This window comes from Lycorma delicatula, chromosome 6, assembly GCF_047948215.1.
Source record: "Lycorma delicatula isolate Av1 chromosome 6, ASM4794821v1, whole genome shotgun sequence".
NCBI lineage: Eukaryota > Metazoa > Arthropoda > Insecta > Hemiptera > Fulgoridae > Lycorma > Lycorma delicatula.
In genome coordinates this window covers 117,712,292-117,731,954 of record NC_134460.1, presented here as the reverse complement: position 1 = coordinate 117,731,954, position 19,663 = coordinate 117,712,292, and the positions used below count along the sequence as shown (strand labels likewise).

Here is a 19,663-nt window from a genome sequence, read left to right as displayed (position 1 = left end):
GAAGGGCATTTAAACCTTTAGTAAATGAGTGTGTTGAAGGTTTTAGTTAATCTTAAAAACATACCCCCAAAAACCAAGTTTTTTGCTTCTAACTTAGTTCCGGTAAACCAATATGCTTGAAAATTAGTAGGGTTCTACTTCATCCTACAAAGTTTCAACAAAATCTGTTAAAAATTGCGTCCAGTAGAAAAAAAACTGAAATGTACCCATAATCCTATTTTTTGGCTTTTAACTCTGGTTCCTGGAACCATTTACTTGAAAAAATCAATAGAGCTTTATTCCCAATAGGTTAACATCATTACCCCACCAAGTTTTGTCAAAATTGGTTAAGTTTTGCATCCGGAAGAGCAGAGGAAAAAAATCTTAAATATGTATGCACATACACACGTTGATTTTTCTAAAGTCAATACTTATAAGATCCGTATTCCTCTGTAAATATATTGTAATTATATAATCAAAAACCAACTTGAACAACCCAAATACAGAATTACAAAGTAAATGAAATGACACCTTTTTTTTTTTATTCCAAAAGCACTTTTGTGGGATCCCACATGATCCCTGCGTGATAAATAAAATTACATATCAAATATGAAAATTTTTTAATTAAAATTAAAATATTAAAATTACAATCATATAAACAAAGACATATGAAGTCAATTAAAAATAAAATAACTATGTATATATAAATATGGCGTCGTAATTAAAAAAATGTTAATAAAATAGAAAATTTAAACTATGTAACCTGGCCAACCAATGCTACATTTCTAAGTGGATTTGGATTAAATTATTTATATACATTATGATTATATCTATTTTTATCTAGAAACATGCCACCATCTATTGTCGCTTTTATAAGGGTGTCATCTTTATATTCTATCTGAAAGTTGATCAAATTGGAAATTCTTTTGTATTTATTTATATAAAATCTTTCTAAAATGTCCAAACTTTTAGTATTATTATTTAAATTAAATTTCTTGATTTCTACTATTACCAAATTTGTCCAAATATTAGATACAGCATATTTGTTATCAATAAGGTGGTCAGCAACATTAGATAAACCCAATTTACCATTTTTATAATGTCTAATGTGTTATTTCTAATTTATCTATATATTTAAGATAAAAATCATTACACTTTATTTTGTAAATTCCTCATGAATCATGTAAGTCAGTGTGGTTGTTTTTTAAATATTTTATTATATGATTGTTTGTCTTGTATGCCAGTTTATATTTTCTTTTATAATAAATATTAGTTATATTTTCAACATCAGTATATACATATTTTAAATATACATTGTCAATTTTTTGTGTATCATTTGTAGATATGAGTTTTTTATGGCATATTTACTCATATGTAGATATGAGTTGTTTGTATTATAATTTTTTAATTTTGTTTTTGTATATATTATCAATTAAAGAAACATTATAACCACTAATATTTAGCAATTTGATTTATAGTATCTATTTCTTTATTTAATTTACTTTTATTATGTTGTGTGCAATTAATTGTTCTATTAACCATGTGTGCATATGTACTAATTTTGTGTGACCATGGATGATTTGAATTTCTATGTATTGCAGTTTTATTGGTTGTGGATTTTCTACATAGCGACATTATGAATTTATTATTATTGTTAATTTTGATATTAACCTCTAGAAAATTTATTTTTCTATTTATGTCGGTTTCAAAGATAAATTTCAAACTATTATAGTATGAATTAATTTTATTCAAAACTATTATCTGTTCATTGTGTATAATGGTATTATAAACTACATCAACATATCTAGTTCATTATAGGATATCATGTGTGTGAATAATGCCATAAATAATTTTATCTTCGAAATTTTGTCAATAAATCTTGGAAAAATTGTCTATGGAAAACCAATTGGTAAAGTATTTCCTAAATATAATATTTATCATTAAGTTTAAAGTAAATTTTGTTGGCAAATATTTCTAACAATAGTAATAATATCAATAAACAAAACAAAGTTTAAAAATAAACTTTATGAATCCAAACATATTAAAATTAATTTGTTAAATTAATATTATATTATTTGATAAAAACAAGAAATAATAATAATAGTTATAATTATAATTACAGGGGTTTGGATGATTATAAATTGCAGGAAGAATTGTAACGAATGATAATCATAATGCTTTACATTTCAAAGATGGACATGTAGATTCAAAATTATTTAATAGTAATTATCTTGAGTTGATTAATTTGACTAATGTTGACCTTGATGATAAGGAAAAGTCTTTTTCCTTATTTTTTTTTCAAGGTCCGATCGGCCACGAAATTAAAACCATGGTAAAAATAAAAAATTTTTTATTTGTAACAAGTACTTACATAGTTACGTTGTTTCTCTATGTAAGTTACTTACATAGTCGCCACTCCGATTTAGACATTTGTCGTAGTGTGGTACCAACTTTCCAATACCCTCGTCATAGAAAGGGAGCCACCTGTGTTTTCAGCCATGTTTCTATGCTGGTCTGCAGTTCAATGTCTGTGCCAAAATGTTGTCCTCCTAGCCAGCGTTTCATGTGAGCAAAGAGGTGAAAATCGGATGGAGCCAAGTCCGGGCTGTACAAACACTTCCCAATGAAAACGCTGCAGGAGCTTCTTTGTCACAGCTGCAGTGTGCGGCCGAACATTGTCATGAATAAAGACAATGCCTGATGACAACATTCCTCTCCGCTTATTCTGAATTGCCATTCGTAGACGTTGGAGTCATGCAGTATAAGGCTGCAGTGATGGATGTGCCACGTTCCATGAATTCCACCAAGAAAACTCCATTCCGGTCCCAGAACACAGTAAGCCATACGCTTTCTGTTGGAGAAGATTCACTTGGACTTCTTTGGTTTACTGGAAGAATGAGTATGCATCCACCGTTTGGATTGTTCTTTTTTGTTTCTTCAGTTTCGAAATGGACCCATGTCTCGTCCCCTGTGACAATTTTGTTCAAAAAATCTTCTTCATTGTGGTAGCGCTGGAGAAACATTGGGAGGCATCCATTCTTATTGTTTTGTGATGGTCGGACAGCATCTTGGGAACCCATCTCGCACACAGTTTGCGGTACTGAAGTCTCTCACTCACAATGGTGTAGAGAGCTGACCTTGAAATTTCAGGAAACGAATCACTCAATACAGAAATTGTGAACCGTCAATTTTCTCGAATTCCTTCATCCACTTGCTGAACGAGATCATCGGTTGACACTCGCTTCCTTCTCTGACCACCTGCATCATGAACATCAGCACGTCCGGCTTTAAAGTTCCTGCACCATTGTCGCACTTTGTTTCACCGTACACATTACTTATTCGTCAATTAATTTCAGCTGCATTACACCCCTCGGCCTGAAGAAATCAAATTACCGCATGCAATTCACACATGGCAGGAGATGCTATTGTTGTAGACATGTTTACGTGCTAGCTGCATGTTCAGAACTAAACTAAGTGATGCGGCGTGATTGAAGGCCATACTAGAGACGCTGCGCAACACATATGTGCAAAGGTTCATCCAATTTTTGCACGAGTTTTTATCTTGCGACCGATCGGACCTTGAAAAAAAAATCCCTCTTAATAAATTCCTGATTACAAAGAACAATTACATCACATCATTAGCAATAAAATTCATAAATTAGAAGTAAAAATTTAACTTATAAACCAATTCCCAAAAATATTAATAAAAAAGTAATTCACAAAAAAATAAATAAATTAAGAATAAATTGCATTACCTTAAAATCGGATAAAACCAAGACACTTGTCATTATGTATACCAATGAATATAATAATCTGATGAAACAGTACATATTAGAAAATAATTTCAAAAAAATAAATGATCCCACTAATAAATTTCTAAAAATAACTAAAAGTTTAATAAAAAAAATATTTTTAATTATAAAAATAACTTAAAATATCATTCTAGAATATATTCATTTGAACAAAATGCACCAAAATTAACAGGATTCCTAAAAATACATAAACCTGGTATACCTGTGACCTTTGATTGATTTCATAACTGCTCCATTGTATATTAATAGATAAAATACTTAGGATAAAAGTGAATTTTGATTATAAATACAATATAAAAAACGGATTTGAATTTGTAAATAAATTAAATGATTTAATAATTGGAGAAAAAATTAGGATGGTAAGTTACAATATTAGTAATATGTATATACCCTACCTAGCATACCCACAGATAAAACAGTTCAAATAATAGAAAACAAATTAATATAAAATAATGAAGACCCATTGTTTATTGATAATATTATTACTATTGTTAGAAATATTTACCAACAAAGTTACTTTAAACTTAACAGTAAATATTATATTCAGGAAAATACTTTACCAATGATGGGTTTTCCATTATCAGCTATCATATCAGAGAATTATTTATAGGATTTTGAAGATAAAATTATTTATGAAATTATTTATATACATGATATCCTATTATGGACTGGGTATGATGATGATTTTGCAGTTAATAATCCCGTTATACACAATTAACATATAATAATTTTGAATAAAATTAATTTATATTATAATAGTTTGAAATTGACATAAATAGAAAAATAAATTTTCTAGAGGTTAGTATCAAAATTAACAAAAGTAATCAATTTATAATATCAGTATATAGGAATTCCACAACCAATAAAACTACAATACATAGAAATCAAATCATCCGTAGTCACACAGAATTAGTGCATATATATATATATATATATATATATATATATATATATATATATATATATATATATATATATATATATATATATATATATATATATATATATATATATATATATATATATATACACACATGGTTAATTACACAATTAATTATACACAACATAATAAAAATAAAAGTAAATTAAACAAAGAAATAAATATAATAAAACAAATTGCTAAACATTGCTTATAATGTTTCTTTAATATTGTATGCACACGTATGTTATAAACATGACTGGGTGCAGTAGCAATTTTTTAATTCTTTGGAAATCTGCTAAAAATCAGATTTTAATATTGATTGCTAGGTGCTTTTTCTGATTGTTATGCATTTTTCTTTGTACACTTCTAATTATAATAAATTATTTGATTTTGTTTTTGAATTTTTATTTTTAGTTAAATACTATAAGAAGTATTTTTAAGGTAAAAGACTGTGCGCACACACACTGAGAGATAAGGGGCAATGATTGTTGTTTGAATTTTAAGTTAGGTGTGAGTACGGTTTAGAAATGTTTGTTCATTTGTTGAAGGGCATTGATTGCTGGTGGAGGAGCACCTGAAATAGAATTGAGTCTTCAATTAGCTCAGTATGCAGAAGGTGTCAAAGGTGTTGATGCATACTGTTTCAGGTAATTGATAATGCAGTATTTTTTATTTGTTGTGGACTTTGTGTTACTGGCTGAAACCATTATTTTTATGTTTTGTATTGTAACATATATTATCCATTGCTTCGGGCAAATGATTATTGTTTAAATTAGTTATTTAGCTATTTTAAATATTTATTTTTGTAATTAGTATTTCTTTTAATGGTCCATTAAATTAGTTTTGTCATAACATTATAATAACAGAGCAACTGTTGTAACGTGATAATAAATTGCTTCTGTAAACAAACATTTTAAAAATAGTAAAAAGTATTTGTATTTAAATTTGTCAAGTAAAGTAACATTTTAAAAGTAGTGTAAATGAAAGTAGCTAAAGTTTAATGTAAACTGTTTAGTTTAATGTAAACTTTCATTTAGTTTATTGCCTGCTGGGAAGAAGTGTAATCTGTACAATTATATTAAAAATATAATGTTGGAGTGCATATATGTGATGTTCTTTCAATATGAGGTGTGATCAAAAAGTTATTTAACCTTGGCTCATAAAAACAAAAATACTTAACCTGTTAAGTTCAATGACTTGTGTCTTTGAAAGGTAGACCCTTCTGATGCAACACACATCCTAGTGATGTTTCCATTGTTAAAAGCATTTTTTGAAGTCATTTTTAATGAGCACATAAATCTTGTCACATTTGTTTTGATCTCTTCTCTGTATTCAAATCTCAAAGTTAAGTGAAATTTTAAGCTTAGGAAAGACCCAAGAATTGTAGAGCCATGTTGGATGAATAAGGAGCCTGCTGAAGTTGTCCAATCGTATGTTTTGCCGAGAATTTCTGGATAAGTTGTAATCCAAGGGTTGGAGGATTGTCAGGATGGATTTTCTTATTGCCATTTTCCCAAAGCTGTGGTCTTGTATCTAACAGCATTTCTTAGTCACTAAGAACAATTATGTACTACTCCATAATGACAATTTGACCTTGAGGAGCATACTCATGATGAATCATGATTTATAATCAAAAAAGATTGTCACCATGACCGTCATATTGCATGATTGTCTGGTTTTCTTTTACTGCAGAGAAATTTTGAGTTTTTCAATGGGATGACTGTGCCTTTGTCTTAGGCTTAACAGAAGATTCCAAGATCTTCTATTAAGCACTGAGCCAAATGAAATTCCTACTTAATTTTGAAGCTGCCTAATTGTTACTTGACGTTGATCAAACCAACTAAATCTCCATTAAAGGGCAAACATTTTTACAGACAGTATCTTGCCCATACTTTTTTGTTTGTAACTTATGTATGTTTATAAATGCAAGGTGATTGTTGTTAATAGATTCTTACTATGGAATACTATGTAATTAATTCTTAAATTCATTTTTCACTTACTTTTAGAACCCATTCTCACCACTTGGCCTTACAGATATGAGCATTTATAAGATTTTTTTTTTTTTAATAAATCTTATTGTTTTGTTATACATTTTTTTATAATTAGATCATTGTAATCCATATTTTCATCAAAGCTCTACAAAAGTAAATCAATCAACATTTTTGTTAATTTGATCACCACCTCATCATTCTCTTGAATGTTTGAAATTTAATTAATTGAAAAAATATTACTCTAAATCTTTTTAAATAAATTGATTGTTTATTAAAGGAAAACAATATTTTCAGGTATTAACAAAACGTTGCTTGTTAAATTGTTTTTTATGGGGCATAACCGAGAATTATCAGAATTACAAAATCATCTTTACAGTTTTTCTCAGCTAATTCTTTTAATGACTAATTTTTGTGTTTTTTTTTTGTGTGTTGTATTTAGGGCATTTGCAAATGCTTTAGAGGTAATACCATCAACACTTGCTGAGAATGCCGGTTTAAATCCAATTGCAACAGTCACTGATCTTAGAGTAAGACATGCTGGTGGTGAAGTGACCACTGGAATAAACGTCAGGAAGGTTCGTCTTATATCTTTTAGTATGAAAGTTTTATTTCTTATTTTGTTAACAGTTATGATTAATTCCTCACTTCCCCAAAATAGTAGGTAACCATGCAACTGAATTATCTGATGATAATTCTATAAATAATGAATAATTTTATATGTAAATCTCGTTGATATTTAAGCTAGCAGTAGGATGGACATCTTAAGTTACATATGTATCTTACCTCACCCTACAGTGTAATTGTTTTTGTGCAATCTTGGGTAGGAAACGGATCCTGTAAAGTAGCTATGAGATCTGCTAATGAACAATTACAAATGGAGTTAGTGCAGTGGTTGATACAAACATTATTTGTGTAATTCTTATGTTAGGAGGGATTAGGATGTTCAGCTGCATCTAGCAGTTCAGTCATAAGGTTTATTACACAGATACCAGACAGGAAACAAAGCCCTTAAACAGGTTTATATCAAGGTTTACCATGTATAAGGATGAACTTCCAAATAGTGTTATTTAAGAGTCACAAAATTGTTGTTGAATGAAAGGATCAAACCTTCTGAAATCTTTACTGAACCTTAGTGGAATGAATGCTTATTGTAGGCACAGTATGGATAGAGTAAGATAACTTTTTGTATGAAGAGAAAGAGTATGTTAAAAATGCCTACTCTGTGATCAGATGTATGTATCTATTATGCTCTGACACAGTATTGGAAATAAATGATTCTATTATCAATGAATAAACATAACACAATGTCAAGGAGATTAGGAATTATGTCAAAAATATTGAAATACTACTTATATGAAATAAGAGTATAACAAAAATAAAAAGTGTTTGCCAACATGTGCCAGATTTTCATGGATGAGAAAATTTATTAACTTTTGTGACCCATGATGACATTTGTATTTTACTCCTGAATCAAAGAGATAAATATACAGTGGAGACAAAGCAACTCTTCTTAAAAAAATCAATAAAAAACATTTCCCAGCAGATATGATAATTGAACTGCATTCTGGGATTTGGCAGATGTTGTTTACTTATACTTTGTTACCTCATAAAGTTATATTATTAGTATACAGAACCATTCAACCCTATTGAATAAAACGTAAGACATTTTTTGTGCTTAAAAACATGAATAGCACTCTTATCAACACAAATTGACAGTTGGATATTCTGCCCCATTCACCATTCAGCCCAAATTGGCTGTGACTGATTTTATAAGTTATTTAGACCACTGAGGAAATTTTTAGAGGGCAAAAATTTCAACAGTGATTACAATGTTGTAGTAGCTAGTCAGCTAATTTGAGGAGCAACCGAAGGACTTCTTTGAAATTGGAATTGAGGAATTTCCACAATGTGAAGCAGCTGCATTGTGAAATGTTAGGACCATATTGATAAATAGGAAAAGATTTTAATTATGTACTGAATAAAATTTATGAATGCAAATTTTTGTTTTTATCTTATTTCCCCATATAGAAGGTATGTTTTTTTTTCTTTTTATACAATAATATGTTAAATAAATGTCTAAATGTTTTAGACGCAAGAACTGATAGTATGTCTATAATGAAAACAGATTTGTCAATTTAATCTTTTCTATTCTATATTTCTATTATTTCTGTTTCTGTTAAATTATTTTTCACAGAGAACCCTAATAATTTTTTAACTTTTTTTCAATTCCAGGGAGCAATAACGAACATATTAGAAGAAAATGTTGTTCAACCGTTGCTGGTATCAACAAGTGCCATCACTCTTGCATCTGAGACTGTTCGCAGCATCCTAAAAATTGATGATATTGTAAGTACTTATAAAAAAATGCTATTATAATAATAATAGATTGGTGGGATGTTCCTTTATCATTGCCTTGCCCTCACCATAACCATCCACCAATCAAACATTTCTCCTTTCTTTCTGCTCATCTTACATTAAAGGTTTTTTTTTTTTTTTAATTATTTGCAGTTTTAATTCACCTTTTATGCTTAAAAAATATATCTTACTCATAATGTTAAATACACATTCAACAAAAAGTTCATTAATTTTTCAATGTTTATGTTCAAAATCTAGGTTTTCTAATTATTCTTGACATTTAATTTAAATGTCAACATTTAACTAAATTGTTTTTATCGCCATTTTCTTTTGCAATTATGAACATGTAATGCTGAAAACTGACAGTGTATATTTATTAAAAGTCTTTTTGGGCAGATATATTTTCTACACGATTTCATTCTTAATAATAAAAGAAATGTAAATTTTTTGTAAGATTTTTTTTTAATTTTATACAGTATGTTAAAGAAATAGTGTACTTGCATAATTAACATACTTCCAAACTTTACAGTGTAACAGATGTTGAGGTAAACTGTGTTGAGTAGTAAGAAAATGTTGTTTTAACATTCTTTTAAATTCTAAATTGACAATCTGTTTTTAGGTGCATTGCTGTCATCATCTGGTGTTTTGCCTGTTGGTAGGTCCCTTATGCTGCTGCCATCTCTGCTTACATTCATTTCTATCCCAAGCCTTCTCTTTCATTCCCATGTAGTGTCCAAGCTTCACCTCATCTATTAACCTCATTCTTCTTCTTTCTACTGACCCTTCCAATGCAGTTGTCAAGATTCCACGTCCTCTACCTACATATCCCAACCAGTTAACTTTTCTTTTGTATACTTCCGCATAAGTGTTTTTTCTTCTTCATTCCTGTTTGTACTTTATGTAGTTAGCCAGAATCCTGTGTATTGATGTTACTCAGATTGTACTAGAATCTATGTTTTGTTGTCTTGACAATATGGAATTGAATTAGCCACTTAAATTTGAAACTGTAAAATTTTAGGGACATTGCATAGTGGTTGATATATTTGTATTTTAATTTTATTTTTTTTGACCATTTTAAACCTTGTTTGTCATACTAACTGTAAAAACACTTTTTTTACAGGTATTTTTACATTGATCAGAATTCTAAATTATGATGCATTATCTTTAAAAAAAAAAATTAATATTGTTTAGTGATAGTCTTACTCGCTGATCTTGTTTGCCAAATTATTTGTAAATATAAGTGCATTGTTAATAGTGTATGAATTATTATAACAGATAGTTATAATTTCCTATACCTATGATTTCTGTGAAACTAGGATATTTTATTATTTTCATTTATTATTGTTACATTTATTGTTCATTTATAATTGTTACAGGTAAATACTGTGTCTTGAAGATTTTAATTGCAAGAACAAAAAATGATTCACAATAATACTCTGGTAAGTTATTTTCAATTGGTTAGAAATAATCATAATTAACCAATCATGAAAGAATCTGAATTGACATTTTAGAAAAGAAGACTACTATTATATATTAAGTTTTAGGAGAAGTTTACAATTCATTGTGAAAATCCTCATTTTTCTATAGTCAGAAAAAGCATAATTGAATGGCCTCATAAATAAACTGCCATTATTGTGTTTAGTGGTCTGATGAAAAAATCTTCATGTAATTATGGAGAAAGAACTAATTATTTTTGAAATTCATGTTCTAGTGTGGGGATTACAAAAAAGGTTGTGATGGATCCTTATTTCTTTGATGGAAGTGTAACAAGCGATTAATATTGTGATGGATTATTTATTTAACCCTAGCTATTAATCTTATTTTGACTTTTTCCTCAATATGCTTTTCAACCTAAACTCGTTTTTGATCAAATTTTTCTTTGAATTGAGTGGTTCTGTGTTCATGTGATTGATTACTTTGCAATTTTTCATTCTGAGGAATTTTCAGTGTTTTTTTATATCCAAATTCCAGAACTGTATAAAAATGTAGATTGAATTTGATTTTATAAATTGGGATAATTTTATTGGGTAAAATTCAAAATTTAAGTTATATGTTTTCATGAATGCATAAAGCAGGAGGATAACCCTTTGAACACCTCTGTTGTTTTTATTAAACATGTAAAAATTTAGAAAGTTTTTCTGTTTAACATAACGCTTTTCTTATTAGTATTTAGGGAAACTGACTTATCTATCCGCCTGGTCCATTTTGCCATTTGGGTTCCTAGTTCAAGGCTGCCCTTATATAAAAATCATGATTTGTCCGCTGGCAAATATATCCTGAAATTTAATAAGTTTGAATTTGCGCAGTTACAAAGTGCTTCCATATTTATAAACATGCTAGACCTTCTAGAGCCATCTTTAGTAACAGTTTTTAATTTATTTTATTTTGTTAACAAGCTGTAATGGAATTGATTATATTCTTACCTCTAAACACATTTTGCTGTGTGTGTTGAATGCTTTTCTGTATATGAGTGGTGTTTTAATGTTTCAACTTTATTCATATATTGTTGTTAAAAATTAATAAAAGAAATAAAAAGTTAAGTAATAAAATAATAAATGATGAGTATTTCTGAAGATTTTGATGACAATATTTTAAGGGATGAAGGGGATGTTTCATTTCAACATTATTTCATGATTCAAATTCTAATGTTATAATAGGATTTTTCTATTAGCAGTACACAAAATATAAACGCAGAAAACAAGAAAACAATACTGTATGCATAACTAGTTATTAGTGTGTTGACAAATCCTCTCTAGACATTGCAAAAATCAGAGTGTGTGTATTAGCTGGTATCTGTGTAACTAAATTGAAACAAGACTTAGAAAAATTGCATTCTCTCCAAAATTTTATAAATATTAAAAGAAAGTAGAAGATTCCAAAAAAAGCAAGGGAATTCTTAAGCTTGAATTTTTTCAATGTTTTACTGAAGAATTTTTAAAAATTGTTAATGAAACAGACTACTTTTCATGAGAAAATTTTCCAAAATGTCGCTATTACCCAGATATTCTATAATGTAGTTTGGTTCGAGTAATTTTCAATGAAATGAAAGCTTTGGTGCATTGGTGAATATGGGATAAAATTTTAAACATAAATTTAAAAAAATATTTTTCTGGTGTCTGAGTAAGATCAGACAAGCCTTTTATGAAAAATATTTTCTTGTATATTAGGTCATTTCATTGTGATTTTGGTCATTTTATTTGTCTCAAAATTCTGATGGTAGCTACCATCTTGATCCCTGTATGGGAAGCTCCTGTGTTGTGGTGATCCTGGTTATCACCACCCCCTCTGTTCCTAGCCCTGATGGGTTTTGCTGGAGGCTGTCTTTTGGACCCTCTAATCTGATAACACACAGCCCAGTCATCAATTTGACCTCTGTCGTCAGGATGCCACTATTGCAAATGCCTCTGTAGACATTATCAACAGTGTATTTACACAACTTATTGCCTTCATAAGGTTTCTTCCAACCACCCACTACTGATTGCGAAAGCGTGATCCCTGTCAAACACCAAAGATTTCACATAAAATCTTTTCCCATATCTAACTTCAATTAGATTATGCATTTGGATTATTACTTGATTAAGTCTTTTAAACACAAACAGTACTATTCTCTCACCAACAAAACAAGTGTTGATCATGACAACAATTTTGTCCTACAATTCAATTTACTCAAAATCCTATTGATATACTTAAAAAATCTAGAAACGAATTCACAAATTTAATAAGCTTCTAATGAAAATGTACCCTATCTCTTTCTGCTCTGGTGTCTGTTTTCAGGAGTGAGGTTAATACCTACACCTTCTCACGCCACAGCCCCATCACAGAGTTCTCCTCATCTATTCTCATCCTTACAGTGAATATCTCAGCTAATTGTGGCTCGATGCCAAAACATCTATCTTGGCGATGTAAACATCCAGGTGGTTCCCTAGCCTCACCTGGGTAGCTATTCTATCTGTATACCCTCATCAAACCCCCTCAGCCATCCTCCCCAGGGCTAAGAATCACAGGAAGCTAGCAGCTACGTTACAATCCCTTTCGACAATTAATTTGCGATTAATTTGCAAATCAAAACTAGAATTGATCCCTAGTTGCTTGGAGCAGACATGTGCACATCATGATTGGTCCTGCACTGGACACAAGTCTGAATTAATCAAACCAAAACTAGCTAACTTATTTCTAAAAACATATCCAGAAAGAAACTATAATATGCCGATTAGGAGAAATCCATCTAACAACCTGTATACGTTTCACATCAGGAAAAGTACCATGCATGTAACAGACATCAGCTGATTACAGTTTTCTGTAGCTTCTTATTTCCATTTTAAATAGTCTATTTCAATTTTCTGTTTTGGGGAAAAAATCAAGAGCTTATTTATGTTCTGCTGCTCATAAGTTTTGTAACACATTACTGATATTTATATACCTATTCTGGATTAGATCAAGAGGAAGGTAACTCACAGAGGAACTGCTGAGCATCTTCTAGCTTTCTGTGATCATAAATGATCAGTTCATAGAACTTAACCTGCTAGTTACTTCAACAGTATAGGATTACTATCAGATTGTATCACTTTGTTCTTGATAAGTTACATTTATTGTATTACCAGATAGTTGAACCAAAAACAAAGTCTGATTTTGTTACATTTTTAAAAAATTTTCTTATTTTTCAGAATCAGAATTTTATTGATAATTTTTATCAAAAATTATCAATGATTCATTTGTATTATTACAGTTTGCACTTATGTTATTAATGTGAATTGCATTTTCTCTTTTTATGTACTATTTCTACTTCTTCATTTCTATTGATTTTAAGTTATTTTGTAAATGATTTTTGAACATAATCAAATTTTACAGTTCATTTTGTGCTGTTTTGTAATCTGAATTATTTGTTTGCAGATTTTGATCGAGTTGGTGGAAGAAATGAAAATTTGGATACAGAAATTTATTTCTTGTCATCACTTTTAACAGCGCTTAATTACTTACTAATAAAATATGGAATTTTTATATTCTATGATTTCATTTAGTTCACTTTAATATTATATATTATTTTACACAGCAAATTTTCAATTAGCTCACAACAGTATTTATTTCAAGAAATGAAATAAAAAATTAACCTTATTAATAAAACTATTGAATACTATATGTGTATAATTATTTCATGCTACATTTGTTTTACTAGGAAAATTTATATTACTTTCACGGAAGAAAACAAAATTTTACTTATTCTGTCATTGTGAAATGTCGTTTAAATGTTTCTAACATTTTTTAAAAAAGGAAATAATTTTTTTTTCTAGGTGTATTTACTTACTGTTAGGAGAACTTTGAAAGATTTTCAAACTTTTAACCTGAAAAGGTACTGTGAAAATCTGCATCCTTACCCAGGAATTAAATCTCAAACAATAAATCAGTGATTCTGTCGACTACCATTGGGTGTAAGAGATAAATGTAATCTATATTATTTACTTTACACAAAGACTGTTAATATATAATGATTGTATTCATTTCATGATAACACTTATCATTGTTTAAAACCTCATCATTAGTCTTTAATCCTTGTGCTACGTGTTGTGCTGTGCCACTTATGCATTCTGACAAGCTGTCATGTGCTGGTTTTTGCTTTCATTAATATTAGCTGTAACTGTTTGCATTATTCTGGTAAAGTAAATATTGAAAATTTTGATGTGTTATTGAACATTTTATGCCAATTTTTCCTAAGTTGAATGAAGTGTCTTGTTCAATAACTTGCTGAGACTGTGCCAGCTGGTAGATAGATAGATAGATAGATAGATGGATATAGCTGTCATATATTCTTTTATTTTTCAGTTTATTTGCAGTTATCTTTATTCTTATTATTTTTTTATGAACCTATAGTTTTTCCTTAATGGCAGTCTAAGTGGTTGATTTAAGTTTTTCTTTTTCTGAAAAATTTGAACGTGAATAGTTAGGCTGTGTGTTCAGTTATTAAAAGGTGATGTAGTACCAGAAGCTGATGAATCTGTAGTAGTTATTTATTGAACAAAGAAAACAGATTGGGAAATAATTCTCAGCTGTGCAGGTCTGTAATATGGAAGACTATGGATAAATATAACTGGGAATGGTATCCTGAATAGAAGTTATTGTGGACATTATCACGCATTAAATATTTTACTTTATCAGATAAAGTAGAACTCGTAACAGGAAATGTGTTGTAACTATTATTCAAAATTATGATAGATACCATGTAGAAGTGATAAATTTATGTGTGCTTTGTGGAGAGAAGTCTTTTCATTCCAATTCTTCTGTGGCTGTGTGACTGCTCTGTCGGTGTCTTTCAGAGGATGAAATGAAATGGCAATTTTGTAGCATGTGAAAATGCCATGCTTGACCAGGATTTAAACCCAGGACCTCCAGATGAAAGGCTGAGATACTACCACTTGTGTCATGAAGGCTGGCCATTAGTATATTCCTAGGAGCAAAGTATGCTTTTGCTTAGTAGTAGTTCACATTAATGAATGTATCAATCAAATCAGTAAAAGATTCTTTAATTATTTTTTTAAAGATATCTTTCATATTCTTAATACCCTTGAGTTATGACAGATATGAATTTATTTACAAATGAATTCATTACATGTATGATTTACTTATTTAAAAATAAGTACTTATTTTCCTGACAACAAAATAGTCAATGATTTTAATGGATTAAAATATTTTTCAGAATTAACCCTATTTTTCCCAACCAAATATTTCAATTGACTTACATTCTTTCAGTTTCAATTGATGAGTTACTTTACTCCAGAAAGAAATCATCTCATTTGCAGTAGTATCTTTAAAAGAAGCAAAGTTTGGGTTTGAGTTATGTGCACCTTCCACAGATTATATTTGAACTCTTGTCCTTACCATTAAGGATATATATCTAGTCTACTTAACAAAAACACATTATTCTAATTATTTCACATTATTCATTAAGTCAAACAAATCTGAATCAATAGTCCTCACTCTTCGAAATTTACTTGGTTATATCAAATGTTATGGATGAGGAATCCAGAAATTTTTAAAATTGTTAAAAAATAATAAAATTTTAAGTTGAGTTCTTTGCCTATCTGGTCTAAGACAGAACCAGTTTTTCACAAAAGGTCAAATTACAATCAATTTGTTCTTATGAACTCTCCTTATTAAGCTTATTTGCTAAACATATAATCTGTTGCACAAACATTCAAGAAAAGGAAATAAGACAAGTTTGAAAACTAATGTTGTGTAAGATTGTAAGCGTAAGCATATGGGAGGGGTAAATATTTAGGATCAGATGTCGCAGAATTACCATGTTGAATGATAAGATGCAGAGTGTTATTTAATTATTCTTAAGATTTGTACTTGCATTAGTCTTAAATACTTTAAATGATTATTTGAATTGGTGATTGATTGTAATTGAAAAGGTTTTTGATTCAGTTAGTTTAAGTACTTGATAACTTTCCCCTTTATTTATACATTGATCAGAAGCAACTGCTTCATCTAATCCTGATTGCTATCTGAATTACTTGTTTACATCTCCTAGTATTCCATGAATTGTGAAAATAACTTCAACAATAAAGGTTAAAGTCTGGGAACATTCATGCTTATTATATTTTTCAATTAAAGGCGAGATGTTTACTGTACTTTCTAAATTTTGACACACCTATTTTCCTAATCTATCTGTGTTTATGTCCTCTGTAGTGACTTGATCCAAAAGATTTTAATTATGACCTCACCATATATAATAAAAAGTTCCTATCTTTAAAAAAATGTTTTACTAATATATATCAAAGTCAAACCCAGACACAGTAGTACACAGGTGGGCCAAAATTCAGTGATACTGCTGGAAGCCCTTTTGTTGTAAATGACAGAATATATATGTTTGATCTAACTGATATTACAAATGTCTACAATGCTGAACTCTTTGCCATCAGTAAGGCTTTGAATATCATTAACCTAAAATACCAACACATCCTCATTTATAGCAATTCGTGAAGTGCATGCCAAGCTTTAGGAGATTTCTATTCTAAACATCCTGTCATTACTGAAATTCATAATGTAATTTCTGAGTTGAACCATCACAACACACAAGTGAGTTTTTTCTGGATCCTTAACCATGTGGGTATCCTGGGTATATATATATATATAATGAACATGCGGATTTCGCTGCTAAAGACACTTTGAGCCAAACATCTTTCACCACTCATGTTACTACTATTTCATTCTATTAAACAAGTTCATCGAGGAAGGTGGCAGGGTAACGACTGTACTATTACAGTGGATAATAAACTCAAGACGCATCAAGGATACTGTGCTGTCATGGAGCTCTTTGGACAAATTGTGAAAATGTAGAATGATAAAATAGATATAAAACATGTTTTTTTTAATAATAAATTAATATAATATATTCAATTTTTGGGCTTATACTGTGCATTCTAAGTTAAACAGTTGAGTGGTCTGAAGAGGTGGGGGGGGGGTTATTGATCTCTCAATTTTTAATGAAAATTGACAAAAAATTAGCGTAAGTTCTATTTATTATAGTGTGCATTTTTAAATTTATTTATTTTTATTTAATAAATTTAATTTTTATGATTTACATTTTGCCTTTGGAAACCACCCACCCGTAATGAAGTATGTAAAATACTTAACAGTTTTCTTCCATGTGTTTTGCGTTTTTCCTTCTATGTTCTCTACAGGGTTCATCTCTGTGTAACATCCAGGAATAGTCTGCCATCATCATATTAGTTCATTTTCCTTCATACCTCCTTTCCATTTCTTTCATGTCCTGATGAAATCTCTTGCCCATATCATCTTCGCTAATAGCACCCAGATTTTCAGGAAAATAGTCCCCATATGAATTTAGGAAGTGAAACTTCAAGCTCATGAAACAGCCTAAAGTTTTGTACTTCTGCAGCATGTTCTCAATGATTTATTTGATCCGTATTACCCAGAAACTTGGTTACTACTCTTTAAAGGCTTTTCTGCAACTTCCATTTGTTTCTCAAAATTACCATCTTTGAGAAGTTTTCTAAGTCAAGACCAGAAAAGGTACCCTCTTTTAGTTTGCGATTGATAAGACTGGAAATTTGTCATAGATGTATTTAAAACATTTCCCTTTTTCTGGTAAGACTTTGATAAATTGCATTATCGAGCATAACTTAATATGCAGAGGTGGAAGGAGAACTTTTTTCAAATCTATGAGAGCTTTTCGGAGCACATTTTTGGTTCCAGGTTCTAATGAAGCTCTTTTTGGCCAATCTTTCCTTATCCAATGAATGATTTTCTCTGTCTCTGCGATCTCATTCACACAAAAAAACAAGGAAACTTTGTGTATCCTCCTTGCTATCCTAGAAGCATCAATATTATTTTAGATCGCTGCATGTGATCCACTTATTCTCATATTTAATTTTCTCAAGAACGGCTTCCAAATTATTTTAACCCTCTTTTAAATGGACAGAATGTCCTACGAATATTGACAGACATGTATTCCCATTGTTAAGAAGGACAACTGTTTGACTTCTTTTAGACAAATCTATGAACAGTCTCTGATCGGTACTTTCATACGAAATATTAAATCCAAGTCAAAAGCCAATGTACATCCATGCAGAACACTAATTCTCCTTCTTCTGAAAAATATGGAAGAAAATCCTTTCTCTGTATCTCAACAGGAAAATTAGGTGCCAGTTGTTAGCAGGTTCTTCTCGTAAGCCTCAAACCAAATCGCTTAGTTCAGATTGTGAATAAAGCTCCAATCCACACCTATCTCCGGGTTCATACTCCACATTTAAATCACCTGTGGAACCTTCTATTTCAGGTAAATTTTCTAGTGGAATTGGCACAGGTATGTCTGGATCATGAGGAACCGGGCATAAAGTGGATGGCATATTTGCATAGACGATTCTTTTTTTATTCTTCAAATTGAAACTGTGAACACCAATCGAACAAAATCATTGGTGTGATTTCATGGCTCTCGCCACATCATTGGAACTCCAAATTTGAATGCGTCTTGTTCATCATTTGGCCACTGTCCAAGCCCTTCCAACACGTGTAGCAAATGTAGTGGGAACAAAATCAAACTTTGGTCTTACATTCCTATTTTTACTCTGAAATATGTGAGATACAGTTGATGAACGAAACTTGTTATAATTCATTTTTGCCATTCATCATTTAGTCGCTACAAATGTAAAAAAAAGTATCTGCAGAATTTTTGCAGCCTCTTGAAGCCATTTTGAAAACAGAAAGTTTGCTTATGGTCTGAAAATATATTTTCCACCTACAAAAATGCATTTGATTGTGTAGGATGGAAAAACTGATTTATCCACGCTGATGGTTGAAACCACTGATAATTGTTGCACGGTGCATGAGTGATGTGCACAGCTAACAATAAACATATTACATCTTAAGTCTTGTCACAAGCTGTAGACTCCGATTCACTGAGCAATGAAGAACCAACTCATCATCTTCAACTTAAACCTTGCCGCCCTTCTCTTAAGACCACGTAACTGAAGAATGCACGGTATAAGCCAAAAAAGTGAATATTTTGTATTAATTTATTATAAAAAAGAAGTTTGTCTACTTTATAGTATCACATTTTCAGAACTTTTTACTAATTTTGTGATTGC

At 30.1% G+C, this 19,663-nt stretch overlaps 1 protein-coding gene across 1 annotated transcript in view; it reads left to right on the top strand.

The window, feature by feature from the left end:
* Nucleotides 1-14,193, top strand: part of CCT4 (chaperonin containing TCP1 subunit 4) — a 59,856-nt gene extending 45,663 nt beyond the window's left edge. The window contains exons 9-13 of the mRNA XM_075368386.1: nt 5,262-5,360; nt 7,144-7,279; nt 8,937-9,050; nt 10,436-10,498; nt 13,950-14,193. Coding sequence (XP_075224501.1) covers nt 5,262-5,360; nt 7,144-7,279; nt 8,937-9,050; nt 10,436-10,453 — 367 coding nt within the window. The 3' untranslated portion in view covers nt 10,454-10,498; nt 13,950-14,193. The remainder of the gene's footprint in view (nt 1-5,261; nt 5,361-7,143; nt 7,280-8,936; nt 9,051-10,435; nt 10,499-13,949) is intronic.
* The last annotated feature ends 5,470 nt before the right edge of the window (nt 14,194-19,663 follow it).